Source organism: Aspergillus costaricaensis, assembly GCF_003184835.1.
Source record: "Aspergillus costaricaensis CBS 115574 unplaced genomic scaffold BO79scaffold_15, whole genome shotgun sequence".
Lineage (NCBI taxonomy): Eukaryota > Fungi > Ascomycota > Eurotiomycetes > Eurotiales > Aspergillaceae > Aspergillus > Aspergillus costaricensis.
Window position 1 is genome coordinate 448607 of NW_020291815.1, and position 18872 is coordinate 467478.

At 49.4% G+C, this 18872-nt stretch overlaps 7 protein-coding genes across 7 annotated transcripts; 2 read left to right on the forward strand and 5 right to left on the reverse strand.

Moving 5' to 3' along the window:
* Positions 1–2357: 2357 nt before the first annotated feature.
* Positions 2358–3707, forward strand: BO79DRAFT_237612 (polysaccharide lyase family 1 protein; the record flags this gene model as incomplete). Its single annotated transcript, XM_025684723.1, has 5 exons — positions 2358–2704; positions 2758–2883; positions 2930–3026; positions 3084–3317; positions 3372–3707. 5 exons carry the CDS (start codon positions 2358–2360, stop codon positions 3705–3707), a joined length of 1140 nt encoding a protein of 379 aa, XP_025539737.1.
* Positions 3708–4912: 1205 nt separating this feature from the next.
* BO79DRAFT_254957 (uncharacterized protein) lies at positions 4913–5257 on the forward strand (the record flags this gene model as incomplete). The annotated part of the gene is made up of 1 exon (XM_025686104.1): positions 4913–5257. The coding sequence occupies one exon, from the start codon at positions 4913–4915 to the stop codon at positions 5255–5257; it is 345 nt and encodes a 114-aa protein (XP_025539738.1).
* A 441-nt stretch (positions 5258–5698) lies between these two features.
* On the reverse strand, positions 5699–7417 carry BO79DRAFT_265366 (MFS transporter; the record flags this gene model as incomplete). Its single annotated transcript, XM_025686875.1, has 3 exons — positions 5699–6319; positions 6369–7112; positions 7175–7417. The coding sequence occupies 3 exons, from the start codon at positions 7415–7417 to the stop codon at positions 5699–5701; spliced, it is 1608 nt and encodes a 535-aa protein (XP_025539739.1).
* A 553-nt stretch (positions 7418–7970) lies between these two features.
* On the reverse strand, positions 7971–8976 carry BO79DRAFT_194646 (short chain dehydrogenase/reductase; the record flags this gene model as incomplete). Its single annotated transcript, XM_025681063.1, has 3 exons — positions 8548–8976; positions 8133–8473; positions 7971–8068 (listed from the first exon to the last, which is right to left on the reverse strand). Coding segments are annotated over exons 1-3 (840 nt in total), but the record flags the coding sequence as incomplete, so codon positions are not given.
* A 325-nt stretch (positions 8977–9301) lies between these two features.
* Positions 9302–12879, reverse strand: BO79DRAFT_172909 (uncharacterized protein). The gene is made up of 6 exons (XM_025679654.1): positions 12676–12879; positions 12593–12625; positions 11202–12540; positions 10020–11152; positions 9604–9960; positions 9302–9529 (listed from the first exon to the last, which is right to left on the reverse strand). The coding sequence occupies exons 1-6, from the start codon at positions 12828–12830 to the stop codon at positions 9403–9405; spliced, it is 3144 nt and encodes a 1047-aa protein (XP_025539741.1). The 5' UTR covers positions 12831–12879; the 3' UTR covers positions 9302–9402.
* A 1221-nt stretch (positions 12880–14100) lies between these two features.
* BO79DRAFT_172914 (molybdenum cofactor) lies at positions 14101–15694 on the reverse strand (the record flags this gene model as incomplete). The annotated part of the gene is made up of 3 exons (XM_025679655.1): positions 14101–15110; positions 15180–15393; positions 15463–15694. The coding sequence occupies 3 exons, from the start codon at positions 15692–15694 to the stop codon at positions 14105–14107; spliced, it is 1452 nt and encodes a 483-aa protein (XP_025539742.1). The 3' UTR covers positions 14101–14104.
* Positions 15695–16011: 317 nt separating this feature from the next.
* BO79DRAFT_254962 (putative amidase) lies at positions 16012–17851 on the reverse strand (the record flags this gene model as incomplete). Its single annotated transcript, XM_025686105.1, has 5 exons — positions 16012–16998; positions 17055–17320; positions 17374–17441; positions 17496–17617; positions 17669–17851. 5 exons carry the CDS (start codon positions 17849–17851, stop codon positions 16012–16014), a joined length of 1626 nt encoding a protein of 541 aa, XP_025539743.1.
* Between the last annotated feature and the right edge of the window lie 1021 nt (positions 17852–18872).

Here is an 18872-nt window from a genome sequence, read left to right on the forward strand (position 1 = left end):
TCCACCGTTCTAATCTCATTCTCGTCTTAATAGAATTCCACTCACACTTGCTTCCTTCGTGTGCGGTAGTGGAATTATGCATCACCCGCACTTTATCACATTGCAGTAGCCTGCATCGGTGGCCCCTCAACATGCAGAAAAATGCCGGTGGCGGCCTAGGAATGACGAATCTATATTACTCCTGCATGAAGTCTCTCCCACCATGCGGAAATCCATCCCCGACTGTGTTTTGCCGGTTGACTTTCTTCATCTCAACCCCCCTCAAGGCATTGATGGAAGATTGCGTTTTATTCCGGCATTTTACGGAATGAACTTGTTCATCATAACCAAAGTAAAGGACCAACGCCGAGAGAGCTCGACGTTTGAAGTCAACGATGGCCTTTGTGAGGCTAGAACCAACAAGTCTCTTCCGGGTGGTTCCGAATACCCCTTGGTCATTTACTCAGGCAATCTATCACCAACCTACTTTCTGCAATAATATCTTACGAGCTCATGATTGCTCCCACCCTCAAGTCGTGATGCTGTCCAAAAGCGGGGTTTGGCTGCCACTTTGAGGACTAGCCAATCCAATGGGCGCAGCACTTGCAAGCGGCAGGCATCGTATTCAATATCAAGGAAGTCATCAGAGGTAAACACGACAGCCTCGGGGAAGATTCTGGTTTCGGTTAAGCATAATCTTGAGTGTCAACAAGTCCACAATTAACCCCTATCGGGCGCCCGGTACCCAAGCGTCTGATCGTAGCTGGCCTAGTTCGATAGCTCCAACTGGGGTGATGTTACGGTCCTCATCAAAGGGCGAGTGGTACCGCGATGTGGCTCACCAGGTTCTAGACATGCTAGACAGACCAGATAGATGGGGTTTAATTAGACTACCACCCCATATTGTCTGATTCGGTATCTTCTTTTGGCGTGGAATAAGCTCCTTCTACGGCTTCGAAGCTTGATGAGCCAAGACGCCGGAATCCAAGCTTAACAGCAAAATGTCTCAGTATAGTGTGCAGATGGACCGGATTTATGATTGATAGGGGCAACGTTACCCCATTTCCCCTGATTCGTGATGCAAATGAGTGGTAATTGATGCCTACGGAGTCCGACATATTCCCACCTTATCGTGACCACTCAGCTGTCCAGACTAGATGACAAAATTATCAGTCAGTCAAGCAGGTCGATGCTAAATTTGGATGGCTAAATTTCTGCACTGGAGTCGAAACTCGAGGAGTAATAGCTGCTCGGCCGTCGACTTAATGGGTGGTCACTGGTGTATTACTATCACCGAAATCCGAAGACGGTTCCACTGTGGACCACTTGGCCGGCGTTCCTGGCGCCTTACCAAAAACGCCTAATTCGTTTTTTTTTTCCTTATTTCGCGCAGCTTTTCCAGCTGCTCTCATTTGACCAGAAGACCGACTAAAGATAAAGAGAGGCGTGCGGAGTACTGAAGCCATTAATAATTGAAACAAAACCGGTCTCAGTGGAAGTCAAGGAAGTAAAACTCTTCAAAGCTGCTGGAATGGTGATGCAAAATCGCCCCCTCGGTTCCCCTCTTGTTCTTCACCAGTGATGAACAGCCCTAACTGTCAAGCACGTCCAGCCTTCCATCCGCAACATCCTCAAACTACTAGCTACACCCTGATGGTCGCATTCGGTATTTTCCCGTCTATCATTGCCACAAGGACTCTGCCAAGACGGAGGAATTGCTTCTTTACAGAATTTCAATCCTGAGGCCCACCAGCCCGAGTGGATGGACTACTTTAGACTACCGAGACTAAGTGCGCCGGCGCGGGCATCATGAAACGCCGTAAATCCCCCGACTCGTTCCCAAGGTCCACCTATGACCTTCAACAGCCAGACAGCACAGTGAACCATCCAGCTCACTGTCCACGAACAGGGGCCATCACCGCGATGGACAAACCATGTGGCTACTACTCCTCTCTCCCCTTCCCATCTTGGTTGTCATCGATGCCTATCACTCCATCCATGGTCCGATATGATGGATCCCCTTCTACTACCTGCTCGGTCAGTACCGACTTTAGCGCCGGTGGAGTGACCGAGAAGAATCAACGGTTTGGCTCGATAGCCCTTGGCTACTAATGAAAGATGCACTTGGCCGTTTCATACTGATCACCCGTCCAATTTACCCAGAATGGGTCTGAGCCAAAGGCGAAGCTCTATCAGATTCTTGTCAGATGCTTCCGTCAAACTGACGAGTCAGTCTTCCCTATAAAAAGCCCCAATCCCATCCAGGTTGATCTCTTCTGTATCAAACCATTCCTTCCTTTCCTTTCCTTTCCTCTGCATACCTCTCTCTTCACCTTAGTCTTTCTTTCCCCTTCTTAGCTGGTTCTAAACACTTCACCATGAAGTACTCTACTATCTTCAGCGCTGCTGCCGCTGTTTTCGCTGGTTCCGCCGCTGCCGTCGGCGTGTCCGGCTCTGCTGAGGGTTTCGCCAAGGGCGTCACCGGTGGTGGCAGTGCCACCCCCGTCTACCCCGACACTATCGATGAGCTGGTCTCCTACCTTGGTGACGATGAGGCCCGCGTCATTGTCCTGACCAAGACCTTCGACTTCACCGACAGTGAAGGTACCACCACTGGCACTGGTTGCGCTCCCTGGGGTACCGCTTCCGCTTGCCAGGTTGCTATTGACCAGAACGACTGGTGCGAGAACTACGAGCCCGATGCTCCCTCTGTCAGCGTTGAATAGTATGTTCTTGCCGGCTGTCATCCGCTTTTGATCTCATATCTAACCTAAATAGCTACAACGCTGGTACCCTCGGTATCACCGTCACCTCCAACAAGTCCCTCATCGGTGAGGGCTCCTCTGGTGCCATTAAGGGCAAGGGTCTCCGCATTGTCAGCGGTGCTGAGAACATCATCATCCAGTAGGTTATACTTGGTGACATTAGGAAATTGCTCTAACAAAATTAGGAACATCGCCGTTACCGACATCAACGCCAAGTACGTCTGGGGTGGTGATGCTATTACTCTTGATGACTGCGACCTGGTCTGGATCGACCACGTTACTGTAGGCCTTCACTTCTTCAGTTTACTAAATCAAGAGCATCAAGTTAACAAATGATAGACCGCCCGCATTGGTCGCCAGCACTACGTCCTCGGAACCAGCGCCGACAACCGCGTCTCTCTCACCAACAACTACATTGACGGTGTCTCCGACTACTCCGCCACCTGCGATGGCTACCACTACTGGGCCATCTACCTCGACGGTGATGCCGACTTGGTCACCATGAAGGGCAACTACATCTACCACACCTCCGGCCGTTCCCCCAAGGTCCAGGACAACACTCTCCTCCACGCTGTAAGTTCTTCTATCTCTGCCGGTCACTTTCGAGTTAACTAATCACCACCACAGGTCAACAACTACTGGTACGACATCTCCGGCCACGCCTTCGAGATCGGTGAGGGTGGCTACGTCTTGGCTGAGGGCAACGTTTTCCAGAACGTCGACACTGTTCTTGAGACCTACGAGGGCGAGGCCTTCACCGTCCCCTCCTCCACCGCCGGTGAAGTCTGCTCTACCTACCTTGGCCGTGACTGTGTCATCAACGGCTTCGGCTCCTCTGGCACTTTCTCCGAGGACAGCACCTCTTTCCTCTCCGACTTCGAGGGCAAGAACATTGCCTCTGCTTCGGCTTACACCTCTGTTGCCTCTAGCGTTGTTGCCAACGCCGGTCAGGGCAACCTGTAAATGAGTTAACTCATTTACACTAAATAGCAGTGGATGTAATTAGGGGACGCGGTGTTGTTGATAAGTTACCTTTCGTGTATCTACTTCTACTATATTTACTCATGGGGAGTGTTCACGACCCTAATGTGGTTGATAACCAGCCAGTACAATGAGATTATTCTCCGTCAATCGCTCTGCTCAAGTAGATCTTATTCCGTTCACATTTAGCGACGAGTATATAGTGCAGAAATCTGAGAAGATGGCTGTCGGTAATTAAACTTCCCACCCGCTATCCCAAAATAGGAACGAAGGCCTAGTCTGGATAGCCGAGCCGGATATACTTCACCCCCAAACAGTCCTTCATTAGTAGATGCATTATCCTGGAATCGAATGTTCTTTGCGTCCACACCGTCTCAGGATTTACCATTTTCTTTATGAAACATGAAGCAGTAAAACAACTCAAACATACATCAAGATATCACGATAACAATGCACCCTACGGTATGTGCATTATACAAGCTGCTATAAGGATCATGTTTGATTTTATTCTACAATCCGTTAAACCCATTTGACGAACAAGAAGGACTTCTCATTAAGCTGGGGATTGACTTAAATATTCATCTTCATTATGCGCTATCATCTACGACCGAACTCATTTGTGACCTCATCCTGGACGCACACGATGACATGGACAAAACTTGTACATTTGTACGCGAAGTCGAGAACGAACTTGAGAATAACAAACCAAGCCATATCCGCTACATTTTGTGATGTCACTATACCTCAACACTTGGGCAGTGTGTCAAGTCAAGATGTTGTAGACGTAAGGATGTGTATACACCACATGTCCATGTATCCCTATAGGGCTGTGCATTACCCCCATCCAGCGGAACCACTACTAGTAATCACAGATCAAACTCAGCTATTGGCCCAAAGAGGTAAAGTCGATGAGGTAGACGTGATATATAGAACATAGAAGAAGTCATAAACCTTAATTGAAGGGAAGTATAAGAGGCCCCCCGTTCCTTCCAAGCTGAAATCTTTTACTCTTTCCCTCCTTCAACTACCTACTCCTTCACTTACTACTCTTGAAGTTCAATCAAAGAACACACTTTAAGCTATTCTACTTGCTCTTGCTTTTGCTCTTGCAAGCTGCTATCTATCTACTCTTCTCTTTCCTCTAACCAAACCAATCATCCTCTTTTTTACGACAAACAACAGTCGAAATGGACAAGATTGTGTCCTTTTCCAACTGGCTCAAGGTCGTCAAAGCCAAGAGTCAGCCAGCCGCCCCTATGTATGTCTTCAAGTCTCATGGCAACGACAATGAGCCGCCGAAGAAGAGGCAGAAGGTGTCACATCATTCTCCTTTTGCCATTGATGGTGTTGTCGAGGAGCCTACTACCCAAGACGATGAACAGAGCATCCGTGTTATTGAAGGGGAAGTAGTGGAGTTTATGGGGATTGACGACTATGAATTCGGTGCTCCGTTGAAGAGAGTGCCTACACCTCATCCTAAGAAGAATAAGGATCAGTATGATGATGATGACGACGATGAAGAGGGGCGGTGATTGAATGATGTAACTTGCCTCCTTTGAGGTATCTCTATGATGTATTGCTCTTGGTTGATTTGGTGAATTGGTGTTTGAAGCGATATTGTTTGTCTTTTGATACCATTTCTTCTAGTATGACAATGTTTGTTGGCGAGGTTTTCGATGTCTCTTTTGAGTTGATTTAGTCTTTGAACTAACTAGGTTACGTGTGTTAGCCTAATGAATCAATATGATTTCCACTTCCATCTTTCTTGTGTGTTGTAACCTGTAGTAACTGGTCGGGAAAGTAGATGATGGATGTCATGAAGCTGAAGTTCCTTCCCGTTTAGTTTATCCATCCCACCGACTCATATCTTGCACAATGGGTAGCCTTGTCTCCTACATCTTCATCGGTATGTGAATATCGTTCAATACATGCATTCAATCATTTTCTAATGTCACATCGCACTCTGCTATACATCATTTCACAAACAGAGAGCTGACACCTCCTAAAGCAGAAGCCCCGACCATAACTCGCCATAGCATGCGAAACCCACCTACAAGCATCTCCTTCTGATCCCTACCCTGCTGCGATAAAGAGGCCTCGCCTGCATGGAACTCCAAGTGACTTCTCTCTGCGCCCTCTTCCCTCACTATTCGATGCAAAACAATCGCCCCACCAACAGGAACAGCAATACACATCCCCCACGTCCGCAGAAGAGAGTACATGAGGATGCTTGATGCTGGATAGTGCTCACTATCTCTGCTCGGCTGGTGTATGTGATGCACCCCTCGATGGTACCCAGAAATAAGGAGGGAGTGGCCTATTCCTGCACCAAGCAAGATGAAAACCCATATTTGAGGTGGAGTGCTGTCGTCTAGGATAATGAAGAAGCCTGTCGCAAGGACGCTGCACAGCCATCCGATCCGGACCATCCAGGGGAAGATACTCGGGCCTCGCAAAAGTCTCACCTTTTCTGTCAGGATGAGCGCTAACAACGCCGGACTGACGACCGTGAGGAGGCTGAGACCTTCGAATGCAGATGATAAGTCTTGGACTAGTCTTAGATACAAGGCACAGTTCAGGAGATGGCAGGATAACTATTGCAGGTCAGTGATTCTCATCCGTTTCCACGAGCTGATGACTTACCAAGAACCCGTGCAGCAAGCTACCTAGGTACAACGTGGTCCTTGCGATGCTGCTGAAAATTGTCGACGAGAAAAGCGGGTGGACAGACCACAGACTCTCATACAGGACTAGGACGATGATCGAGGCTGCCCCAGCACCAAGAACTACCAAAACGTGCCAGTTAGTCCATTCGTATAATATCCCGCCCCAATTGACGCCTATGAGAAGACAGCCCATTCCCATAAAGGCCAACACGGCACCCTGCCAGTCAAGCTCGCAAGCCTTGCACTTTGCGATACGCTTGTAGGTCCGCAACTCAACTGCGAACGGAATGACCAAAAGTCCCAGTGCGCAGAAGACGAGACTGGCGTAAAAGGTCCAGACTGCGTGATCGACAAGCAACCCACCAAAGATGAGGCCAACAATGGCCCCGACCACTCGAGTCTGAAAGGCATACCCAGTAAATCGGGCCTGGTGAAGATATGGGATGACTTCATCTATCATCAGAAGCGAGGTCGCAATTACTCCTCCACAGCCTACGCCTTGGACAAACCGCCCTGGAACCAGACAAGCTAAGCTCATCGAACCACTACAGACCCCCGTTCCCACTGTGGCCAGCACAGCAGCTCCAAGGGCAATAGGCCCTACCCCAAAAATTGCTGCGAGCATGACAGAGAATGGCTGGCTTGCCGCACTAGCCAGAAGGTATGATGCCTCAATCCATAGTGTGTTTCCGAGTGGCTGTTCAGATGTGGCTGATAGATTCTGCTCTATCCATGTCAGGTGATCAGACGTTTAGATGGGGACGGACATATGAACACACATACTGTTATCAGGGGAAGCACTACGGTCGCATTGAAGGCATCCATTGTCATCAATAAAGAGACGCAGGTCAGGACCAGCCATTCTTTAACACCGAGTTTCCATTCCGCGGCCAGATTCGCCGCGGCATTGTGGCGCAGATGCTCTGCGCTGGCAACCTCGACCAGGTTCTGAGAACTAGCACAATTGCAAAGTTGTGGCTCCAGGCCATCCTTCGCATGGCTGAATTCAATATACTCAACTCCCATAAGGAATGGTACTGCAGGTCTCTCGCGGGCACGCTGGACAGTTTCCACGACACGTGGAGGAATACGCTGGTCAAATAGGACTTTACACTAGGCTATCATCGTTCTGGAAGGGGTCTGCTACAGCACTCGAAAAGGACAGATGGTGAGAGTACGAAATGCAAGGGGCAGGGCACAGACCGCGTGGTAGAGGCACATGTTCCTGGGGAGATACAGGCACCTAAGCTGAACAGGGGGATGAGGGCTGGTTACTGGGCAGCTGTGACGATTGGCTCAGCACAACTATGATACACGAGCTGCCTGATTGGTGGTCCTCACATTCCTCCGTCCTGGAAACTCAAGGTCCAACTCTGGCTACTGGGGCAAAGGGGCTGCCGCGCAATGACTGGTATGTGGGCTCTGACCTCGGTGACTTAATCCCGGAGCAGTGATCTAAAGCGTTGTAGAAGAGTTGCTCCATGCTATCCCGAAGGACACCATTCACGTGAATGCATGTAACCAATCTCTCTACAGACGAGCAGGAAGCACATAGCCTCCGATATCTGCAATAAACGTCATTGCTTTCGCCATGAAATCCGCAACGTCTTGACCTAGCCATGATGGGAGCAATTCCATCCTTGTCGACTCCATCTCTCTGAGAAATCTTCCAGCAACCTAGCACATAAGTCCCTTAGTGCGACTGTATATCACAATCACTTGTGCGATTCAGTGTACTCACCAGCATACAAGAGCCCCTTCGGTCCGTATCCATCCCGACCTGCTCAATAACCTCCGCCACCCGTTCAGGAGAGTTCGCTTCGAGCCCAGCATCCTGCCAGTTTTGAGAAAATCCAGCCGTCATTCTAGTCGGGGTCATAAACGGTGCAACTGCATTAACCCGAATGCCACACTTTTGCGCTGTCACTTGCGATGCCCGAAGCAACCCCACAACACCATGCTTGGAAGCCACATAAGCCGTGACACCCGTTCCTCCAAAATACCCCGACGTAGAAGCCACCAGCACAATTGACCCGTTCTTCTTCTCCTTGTCTTTCATGTGATACATTGCCAATCGCAGTGCTTCACACCATCATCAACACCATTAGCACAACACACCCCAGAAAATTATCAGAAAGCAAGAAAGGTAAACATACTACTCAAAGTCCCCAACAAATTAACACCCACCACCCTCCTCGCCTCCAAATCCTCCCTCAACTCCCCTGTCTCCTCATCAACATCCTCCAAATCCAAAACAGGCGTAGACTCCATCATCCCCGCATTCGCAACCACCACATCCACCCCACCATATTCCCGCGCAATTGTCCTAAACAGCCGTGTCATTTGTCCCCAGTCCAGAATATCAGCGGGAAGAAAGACTACCCTTTCAGAATGCGGAAATGTACTCTGGATCAGGGATTCAGTGGTCTCCTGGTGAGTGGGCAGATCAGTGAGGATGATGGTGCTGGTCGGGTGGAGGGCGTTGAAGTGCCGCGATGTGGCCAGGCCGATGCCGCCGCCGGCGCCGGTTATGAGGATTGTTGTGTTGGTTGTGGTCATTATATATATATGTATTTGGGTTTGTGGTAGTGGTTGTGGGTTAGTATGTGGATTGGTTATATAGTAAGTTAAGTACTAAATGGTGTGATGAGGCAAGAGGAGGAGGGGGGTGATGGGATGATGAGGAGATGCGGGGTTGTCGGTTATTAGTACTGTAGGTAGTAAGTAAGGAGTTCTTATGGTTGTCAATATGATGGTGAAAGAAAATCTGCTTGGACTTATGAATCTGGTTTCTGATTAAGTAGAACTATTGATTGTTTTGCTTTGACAAGATACTATGGTGCACAGTTCATTAGTCTGCTTCACGTTTGTATACACTATCAATTAGGACTAATGCCATCGCATACTCCTCACAACATGGCAACAACATCAAAATATCTATCGGGTATATACATCAATCAATCAATCAATCACTCACTCAATCACTCATGCCTCATCAATCAATCAGTTAATTAATCCAACTTATCGCGTGACGGCGGTCTCGAAAGCCGCGACACCTCCGCCGACGACTTGACACTATGCGCGGTACTTATAGCATGGAACGAGAAGTCCAACTCGCCTACTAGGGCTTTGACGTCCCTATAAACCAAATAAATCACACTCATTAGCAAATCTCATTCCAGTCCACAATCAACTGGAAGGACACAACTCACCTCATCAATCTCTCCACATCACCCACAATGCAACGTGTCGAGATCTGCAGTACGGAAAACGTAGCGAACCCTGGCTCTGCGATGTGTCGCAGACTGAGGATATCTTTGTCAAGCGCCTCCAGACGCTTGGAGAAACTGTATGGACGGGGTGTTTTCAGATACGGAGGTAGCGGTTGACGGTTTGTTATGCTTGCGGATAGGAGACAGAGCACGGTGGTGATTTCGTGGGTTGTGACGCGGGCGCTGGCGACTAGTCTTTTGAAGTCGTGGACCCAGGCGGAGTCGGATTCGTCGTCGCCGTCGAGTTGCAGGAGGGTGTCGGAGGCGTAGCCTAGGAGACTGAGGTAGCTTACGATGCTGGTGGTAGTTAGTATTGGGGATATCATGATGGGTAGTAAAGGGTGAGGGACACGCACTTTTCGATGCAGGTTATGATACTGTTGTATCGCTTTTTTGGAAATCGACCACCGATGGCGACTTCCCAGTTCAGGAAGCCGGCATACGTTCGAAGGTTGTTCAACATTAGCATTTGCTTTGAGAACACCTTATTACGCGCCTTTAGAAGCCGGCGGCCTGATGACGTCTTCAGTGCTAGATCACCTTCGTCGCCGCGCATGCGCGCATTTACGGTCTCGTGAATAACGGAGTAGTAGTTGGCTAGGAGGTACAAGGAGGCTCCTAGACTTTGGCGTAGGACAGAGTGTTCCGAGATCGGATAGGGGAAGAATGTCCATATGAATGCCACGGCTATACCGGCACTCACAGTGGCCAGTCGGTATGGGCCGAGGAGGTAGATGGGATAGTACTGCTGGCCATTGGAACTGGCCACCTCTTCTCCGATCTTACGCACCTCGAGCTCGTAGCCCACGATCATCGAAGTAGAGATGATGGTGATGATTCCAATGATACGGAAGCGGAATATCTTGATCGGCACGTAGAAAACGCACGTCAAGAATATGAACAGGAATACGATGATTCCAGGGGTCTTCTGCCCCGGTATATACCATGCCAGAAGACTGAGCACCATGGCCAGAACCGTACCGAAGAGACGAAGAACGAAGCCGAATATGCTTTGCCCGGAAGTGGGTGACATGCTGAGGTTGACCATGATCATGGCCCAAACGAATCGCTGCTTGACGAAGAAATCCTGCGTATCGTGAAGGAAAGCAACCACAGCAACGGTCATCGTAGCGCACGCAACTCGGAACCCATATGCCGACTCGGGAGAGCGCAATGCCGTGGGTATAAGGCGAATCTTGTCACCGATTTTCTCCAACGTATTCTCCGGCGGCAAGTGTTCCGGGTCCTTTCGGTGCTTATAAGCCTCGCCCAGCTGAAGGATGTTGTTCTGTGAGTTGATATCACCACCCAGGTTGTCGTCCTCATGTGAGTCCTCCGCCTTGAAAGCGCTGATGAACCATTTCAGCAAACGCTTTGAGCCGGGAATTACGAGGCGCTTCCGTGCGAGCTTCCCACTTGCAACCTTCTCGTCTGCAAACTGGATGAAATCATGGACAACGTGGCCAGTTGATTCGAGCAGCTGCTCCACCTGTGATATGGTCAGCATCAGTAGACATCAAGTATGAGACCAAGCTTACATAGAGAATCAAGTACAGCTGCCGTCGGCTCCTGTCTCGGCCGACTCCAAACTTGTCATCAGGAATATCGTCCACATCCAAATGTACAGATGACGGGTGCTCGAAAAAGTCAGGTGGCAAGATTATCCCCTTCTCTTCGCTCCAAGTTCGCAGGGCAACCCGCTTGGCGTACTTGAAGTTGCGAAGCTTTTTCTCGTAATATTCGCCAAAGCCTTTCTCGCCCGGTTTCGGACTAGCCGTTGCCTCTACATCTTCCGGCTCTTTGCCCGCTTTCGATGGTTTTGGCGGCTTTGTTAGCTCAAGCTGAAGAGACACATGATGCAGACCCTCGTCAATTGTATGAATCATTGAGCTGAAAGGATCATGGACTGCTCTCATGATCTCGTTCCACTCCAGTCTAACCCTCTGGCGTACCTGATCGGGAATTTCTGCCCCAGTCGCGTCGATGGGCTGGTTCCATTTGTTGTAATCAGACAAGCGCTGGAATATGTCCACAACAAAACTTAACCCGACTACGGGTATCATGGTCTGGCGCAGGTGTCGGAAGATGGCTTGAAGATCATCTGGCCCAAGCTTCCCAATTGCAACTTCGCGCTTGGCGAATGTCAAATCGCCATGAATTTTTGCATGAAGGTCTGTGACTTTCTGACAGGCTGTACGGATAGCCTGCGCCTCCGGGCTATACACCTTACCCTTATCGGTGACCTTCTCTACGGTCGAATCGTACGTCTCTGCCCTCCCGAACATGTCGTCTTTTTCCAACGTCTCGAAGTACGCCGTGTGCGCATTGAGGGCAGCACGCAGACCGCCGATATAGCCTGCCATCTGCTTGAAAACTATGCCTCGCGTACTCTTTGGAAGTATGAACAACGAGACACCCGTTGCCACTCCCAACCCGGTCAGGCATGCTTCGAGCAATTTCTTGACGAGCGCAATCGCAGCAGCCATGGTCCCAAGCCTAGAAGCATAAACAAAAGCAACATTGGCAACAATCGAGTAAATAATCACGGGAAACTGAAACTGCTGAAATTTGGCTCGAAAGGTGTGAACGAGGTAGATCTCAAAGAACAACCAAACGCCACTGACGGCTGCTGCAGACGAGTTGTATTCTGTGCTTCCGTCGGCAGCGGCAGTGGCAGACTCAGAATGCTTCCGTGCCTTTACACACGAGTACATCATAAGTAGAGCAACAGCTGATGCAACACAAACAGCTAATACGTCGAGGACCATCATCTGAATGAATTTGGCCCGAGGCATGATTGAGAATCCCAAGACGGAGATGATGGCTACTAGATATCCGACAGTATTGAAAAGTGATGCCACAGCATCCGCTTGATATCTTTATGTTTGTTAGTCTGGCATAAGTAGCAGAGAATTGTGGGTGAACTTACATAGCTACACAAATTGTTGGTGCAAGGGCACCCCTGCGAAATCAATCAATACAAGCTCAGCAGTTGAGAGGCACAGAACATACTTCATCATAAGAAGCAGAGTCGGCATATCCAGTTCCAAGCTCTTCCAACCCCGTTTCAGCTTGCTGAAGAGCTTCCATTCGCGGTTCCGTCGCCCATCATCTTCGCCGGGTAAGACCCGCGAAGAGGACTGGTCCGAGTCGCCCTGAGCTGCCATCGTGAAGTGTAGTTTATGTACACCTACCCACGATAAAGCTCCTTTCGCTCGATCTCACCCCTGAATGTCAGATAGGATTGATCCAAGAATCCGGGGCACGAGCCGGCCCCTCATCCACGGCCTCACTTCCCCAGACCACGTGATGCGATCGGCGACGCCAGATGCAACTCGGCTAAACTCTCGCAGACCTGTGCAGATTGAACGCCTATTGGACTGGGCGAGGAAGAAGAAAGCAGGCACTTGCGTAAGCTGGAGTTATCTCCGGGCAAGAAATTTGTGTGGCCGCGGGGGATTTTCGCTTCGGTTCTTGCTTCGGAAAAGGAAGAAAAGAGTCCAGAGAGGGAGAAGTTTAAACTTCGCAACAGTCGAAGTAGTGGCGATCGACCGCCGACTTTCCCAAGTGGATCCTTGGGCCGTCTGCCAAGATCACAACCAGTTTTTTGCACCGAGTCGGTGATTTGTTGCCTCTGTTTACCGATAAGCTAGACTAGTAGGTGGTGCTCGTGTTGAATGGGTCGCTTTTACCAGCAGATGTAGTACTAATGAAGATAAGACCAGCTTCGGACTTGCAGAGTAAGATACCAAGACTCGGATCTCGGTAACTTGACGGGCTCCAGACTGAACGGAGATGCCGCGTGGTGCCTGGAATTGGCTGGAATGGTTGGAACTGCCCGGATGCTTGGTGGATGGACCCACTGCCATGCAGGAATCGACATCATCGTACTGGATGTTATTCTACCTGTTGAGGATTAGATCAATCAACGGTCATGTCTGATTTTAATAGACAGATAAATGGGGGAAAGAACTGGCATAGTCAACTGAATTCTGGCGCAGAAGATGAGTGAGGGGATGCTTGCTTTTCTTGAGCGATGAAGACCGGAGTAGGATTCGTGGCAGTCAAGGCAGGTGACCTAAATGTCAACCTTGCTCCAATTCAGGCTCAATGTTCAATCGGAATGAGACTCTTAATCAACAGTCGCTCTTTTATTTTATGTTAGCCTCTCATTAGTCGAGCGGTCGCTCATGCCGACTGTCCATCTCCACAATTCTCCCATCAACATTGTGGGTACGAATCCCTTCGAGGGATTTGTTTTTTGAACCCCGTCTTTTTCCTCCTGTCTGCCAGTTACATTCCCCCTTCATGCTTATCGCGCGTGAAGGATGTCAAATTCTTGTTGTTATAACCTATTTGACAGAGAAATTGCAGTGATACTTCATATACCACGTCCATTGACGACTATTTACATACAGTACGACCATCTAGTCTATGAACTCTAGTACTCAGGCCACTCAGGATCAACCTGCTCTTTCCAGGCACGAAATCCTCCCCGGATATCAGCCACAACCCTCTTCCCTCCTTGATCCAATCCCAGCTCTTTCAGCTTCTTAACAGCAACCTGGGAATCATTGCCCAGTCGACACACCACATACACGGGGTCAGTAGACTGCGATGACGCTACGTCCGCCGGCACCCATGGAGGTAACGCAGGCACACCATCAGCCGACGAGTCCCCGTTACTCATAGAGCTCGCCGAGGAAGCCAGAATTGTGGAGATCGGGATATTGATGCTATTGTCCAGACTACAGATGTCGTACTGAACCTTCTCCCTGACGTCGATGATTGTCGGTTCCTTTTCCTCCTTGCCGTGATGCCTTGTACGATACTCGCGTGGTGTGATGCGCTCCTCGGGTGAGAGCAAGTTTTCTGGACCTGCGGTACCGCAGAAGAAGATGTAGTCGGTAGAGCCAGAGCGGACACTATCCACCGTGACGCTGGCCTCGGCAGAGCAGACCGCGCAATTTGGCCGACGAGAGCGAAGTTTGATCGTGCGGAAGAGAGGTGTAGAATATGCGGAGAAGATGTGCAAGGATGGCGGCGGGGGTGTAGTTGTTTCGTCCGCTGTAATGACCTTGATTGCTTCTAGAGCCTGCAAAACGCCCATTGTTCCCACCACGGGGCCCACAATACCCCCATCCGCGCAGCTTGTGACAGTATTCGCCGGAGGCGGCTTCGGAAATACACAGCGGTAGCAAGGACCTCCGGCCTTGTCGCCTGCAGGTCGGGGAGGGTTGTTCAATACCATGAGTTGGCCTTCTGTGCGCAGAGCAGAGGCTGACACCAGTGGTTTGCCAAGGAGCACCGCAGTATCCGAGATGAGATATCGAGTCGCGGGGTTATCCGTGCAATCGAGAATCAGGTCGTAGTTGCTGAAGATCTCTGGGGCAGCTTCAGGCGCTAGATGTTCCCTGTGAGCGATGTATTTGGAGTGAGGGTTCAGCCTATGATAAGCAGTCCAAGGTCAGCATACTGCACAAATAATAGTAACTGAATCCCAGATATCTACTCACTCCTTCAAGTACTCAATAGCACTATCCACCTTCAGCTTCCCAATATTCCTTGTCCGATGTAAGACCTGACGATGAAGGTTCGACGACTCCACAGCATCTCCATCCACAAGTCCAAGCGTACCAACACCTGCTCCAGCAAGATACAAAGCTGCCGGACATCCCAACCCACCAGCTCCTACAATCAACACCTTCGCCGACCGGAGTTTCAGCTGCCCTGTGTTGCGAAAGCACTGGTCAGTATCCTAGATCCCCCGAACCCAGGGAAGGGGCACAGTTCACGAACCTTGTATTCCTAGCTGTGGCACAATCATCTGCCTTCCATAGCGTCGATACTCTTCGTCTAGAAGGGGCCACCTCCTCTCAGATCTCTCTTCAGCGTCCGCTGCATTCTGGTTTTTGTGGCTCGCGGCAGCCTGTTCTACGACTTCGAGCTCACGCTTCAGGTCAGCAAGTTTGGCTTCAGTAGCAGCAATCTGCGTGCGCAAAGATGCGCACGTCTGTTCGAGTCCGTTCATGGACAGAGACTGTCTAGGTATCTCGAATCCACAATCCCTGTCTGAGGTATGCTCCGGCATGCCTGACGGAGGCGCACCCCGCTCGGAAGACTTTCTCCATCCATCTTATCAGCCTATCTGAGGCTAAACCATTTCTGGTTATCACATTGACACCTGGATTATCAGGCCAATATCTGCCGTCTTGATACTGAACTGCGTCTTCCACCTTGACGTATTCCAAAGTCCCTCTTTATTAATACTATGTAATGATAAATACAAACCTTAAACCCAAATGAGAATGTAATCCACTGCGCAATTACCAAGGCGACCCATTCTACCTAGCTATCCACCTTCAGAGATCGCTTGAGCTTAGTACGGACCAGTGTCTGCTGCTCGAATGCATATGCCATCCCTATCAGCTCTTCTTCACTCCATTGCTGACCCAGGAAGCTGATGCCAAAAGGGATACCAGGGGCACGCTGAATTAAGTCGCCGCGGGTGTTATATTCCACTGGTGTCCCATCTGGATATGCTCCCAGAGGAACAGTGATACATGGGGTGCCAACAACAGCGGGGATGTCGAAGCCCACAAGACTGGGCAGAATCACAGCGTCGAGTTTGTCATGGGACAGAGCTCCTAAGAGTCCTCCTTCCCCTCCATAATAGAGGGTTTGCTGATACAAGGACCAAAAGCTCGGGGATGTGTTGTTCATGCCCAAAGCAATCGTTTGATCCCACACCCCCGTGTCGCGCGACGGGTAATCTTCCAATGCGCTATGCTGGGTGAAACTTCTAATGTCGTCAAGGCTATGGATGTTGTTTGGGTTCTGCTCCAGATTCCTCAGATAGCTTTCAATGTTCGTTGAAAAATCAGCAGCCACAACAATGGCCGGTTTCAGGCTACCATAAAAGTCACTGTACGCTGTGAAATTCGCATTATCCACGACGGTGGCGCCTGCAGCCCTTATAATAGTGACTGCGTTTTCGAATGCCGAAACTATAGGAGCACCTGCGGGACCTAAGTAGTCGATGACGTTTCGAGGAATACCAATACGCTTGCCTTGTAGACCCGACACCTTGCAAGCTGCCAAGTAGTCGGGCAACTTTTCTGCGAAGGGTGAAGCCAAGGTATAATTGTCCTTGCCATCTGGACCAGCAATTACCTGCAACAGCATAGCTGCGTCTTTAACTGTCCGAGCCAATGGCCCAATGGTGTCCTGGCGCTCGCTAAGAGGGATTACCATGTAGCGTGAAGTAAGTCCAACGGTTGGCTTGATCCCGACGATGTTGTTCCTTTCGCTTGGGAGCAGTATACTCCCACTAGTCTAGTTTACCACAGTCAACACCTATCCCATACACAAGAAAGTATCTTCCGACGTACCTCAGTTCCCAGAGCAAAAGTACTGAGCCCCAGATCAGTCGCAACAGCACTACCACTCGAACTTCCATTCGGGTCCTGGTCAGGATAGTATGCCCCGAACGTATATCCGCGTCGCGCATTCCAACCACTTGACGAGTTCACCGAACGAAAATTGGCCCATTCCGACATACTAGTCTTGCCCAGGATGACCAGACCATTTTCCCTGAGCTTCGCCGCCACAGTTGAATCGGCAGGAACCTTAGCCCCAACAAGCGCCCAAGAGCCAGCTAGCATATCGTCAGTCAATGCGATAGATCCGATCAGGATGAAGGGATGATACCTGCTGTTTGCATATTATCTTTCGTGCCAATCATATCTTTCAGCAAGACTGGCAGACCATGCAGCGGACTACAATAGTCAATCAGCCACCCACCCAATAGCATTACAGATACAGCAACTTACCCTCGGATGTGCCCCTGATTCCTCTCACGATCGAGCTGCTTCGCTATACTCAGCGCATCGGGGTTTAACTCGAGGATTGTACCAAATTGCCCATCGATCTCACTGATTCGAGCAGTGTACGCCTGTAATTGTCAGCATCCCGCCTGCCAAATGATAGGGCAGAAGTCACCAACCTTGACCAAATCGACACTACCGAAGCACCCTTTCTTAAGACCATCTTGAAGCTGCTCTGCTGTTGCTTCAACTAGCCGTGGGATCCGACACTCCTTCGCTCCATGTGAAGCCGCGTCCGCCAGCATAAGACAATGTAGCATGAAAAGGGTCGCAAAGGCCCAGTATCTCCAGTCAAGCAACATCGCTGAGGGGGTTGGCCAATGTATTCTGATATCAGGATGATGTACAAAGAAAGCAGGTCAATTGTTGAAGACTTCACCGAAGAGTAAATAATTCTGTCACTTGCTCTTTAAGTACTACTAGTTGGTGGTTTATCCTTCACCGCAACTTGACACCACCACGATGAGGTACTATCGAAAGCTTCATGACCGATAAGCAACTGAAACAAGGGCGAAGTAATAGATGGATAAGGAAGGTACACCTGACCACCAGCTCAGCCTCAAAGCTGAGTTAACGAGTGAAGTTACTCATCATAGTCAAATAATTAATGAGTAGAGCTCTAACTCTACTTTTGCTTATTTCTGCCAACTTTGTTTAACATCTGCAATACTCGATTACTTTCATTTGGATATTTACTTGCCCATTTCTCAAACCCTTAGTAATTTCTGCATCATATCAACTACTAAACTCAGTTCAAACTACACTCCCAATCTGCCAACATAACCACCCAATAAGAAACTTATAAAGGAAGCAGAAAAAATGTGCCAGCGAAATTAATAACTTCCCCATGTCTCAGCCCAACACGAGCACACATAAGCATAGCATCATTTCATCAATCTCAATCTCTGAGTATTTAGGGTTAAGCGGAGAGAGGAAAAACAAAAACGGGGGGGAACGCAAATAAAAGCGGCGGCGAGGCTTATTCACAAGCTCACTCAATTGCCAGTCAATAGCGGTTGTGTGGTACTAGAATTGGACACATTAGCATTAGGACTAGATACTAACTACTTGGTCTTAATGCTAATCCTTCCGGTTGAAGATTGGAGTCGGTCGAATTATTGAAGTTTGACGATGTCTGAGGCTTTATTGAGCAGAAGTCTCTTTATTGAGTTGGTTGTTGTGGTCAATAAGATTATTCTCAAGTTAAGATCGCTCTGGTATCGATAGCTCACTCATGTTATACTACAATTTTGGATCCTGGTGAGACTCGGTGACCTGCAAATTCAAGATGATTGACCATTACCCCGAGGGCCAGTTGTAATG

Bases quoted from the DNA above. Each gene is read 5' to 3' on its own strand.
- BO79DRAFT_172909 (XM_025679654.1), bottom strand. From the start codon at position 12,830: ATGGCAGCTCAGGGCGACTCGGACCAGTCCTCTTCGCGGGTCTTACCC. The intron at 12,541-12,592 runs GTAAGTTCACCC...ACAAACATAAAG, and splicing joins CCAACAATTTGTGTAGCTAT to ATATCAAGCGGATGCTGTGG. The intron at 9,961-10,019 runs GTGCGTGTCCCT...AACTACCACCAG, and splicing joins ATCATAACCTGCATCGAAAA to CATCGTAAGCTACCTCAGTC.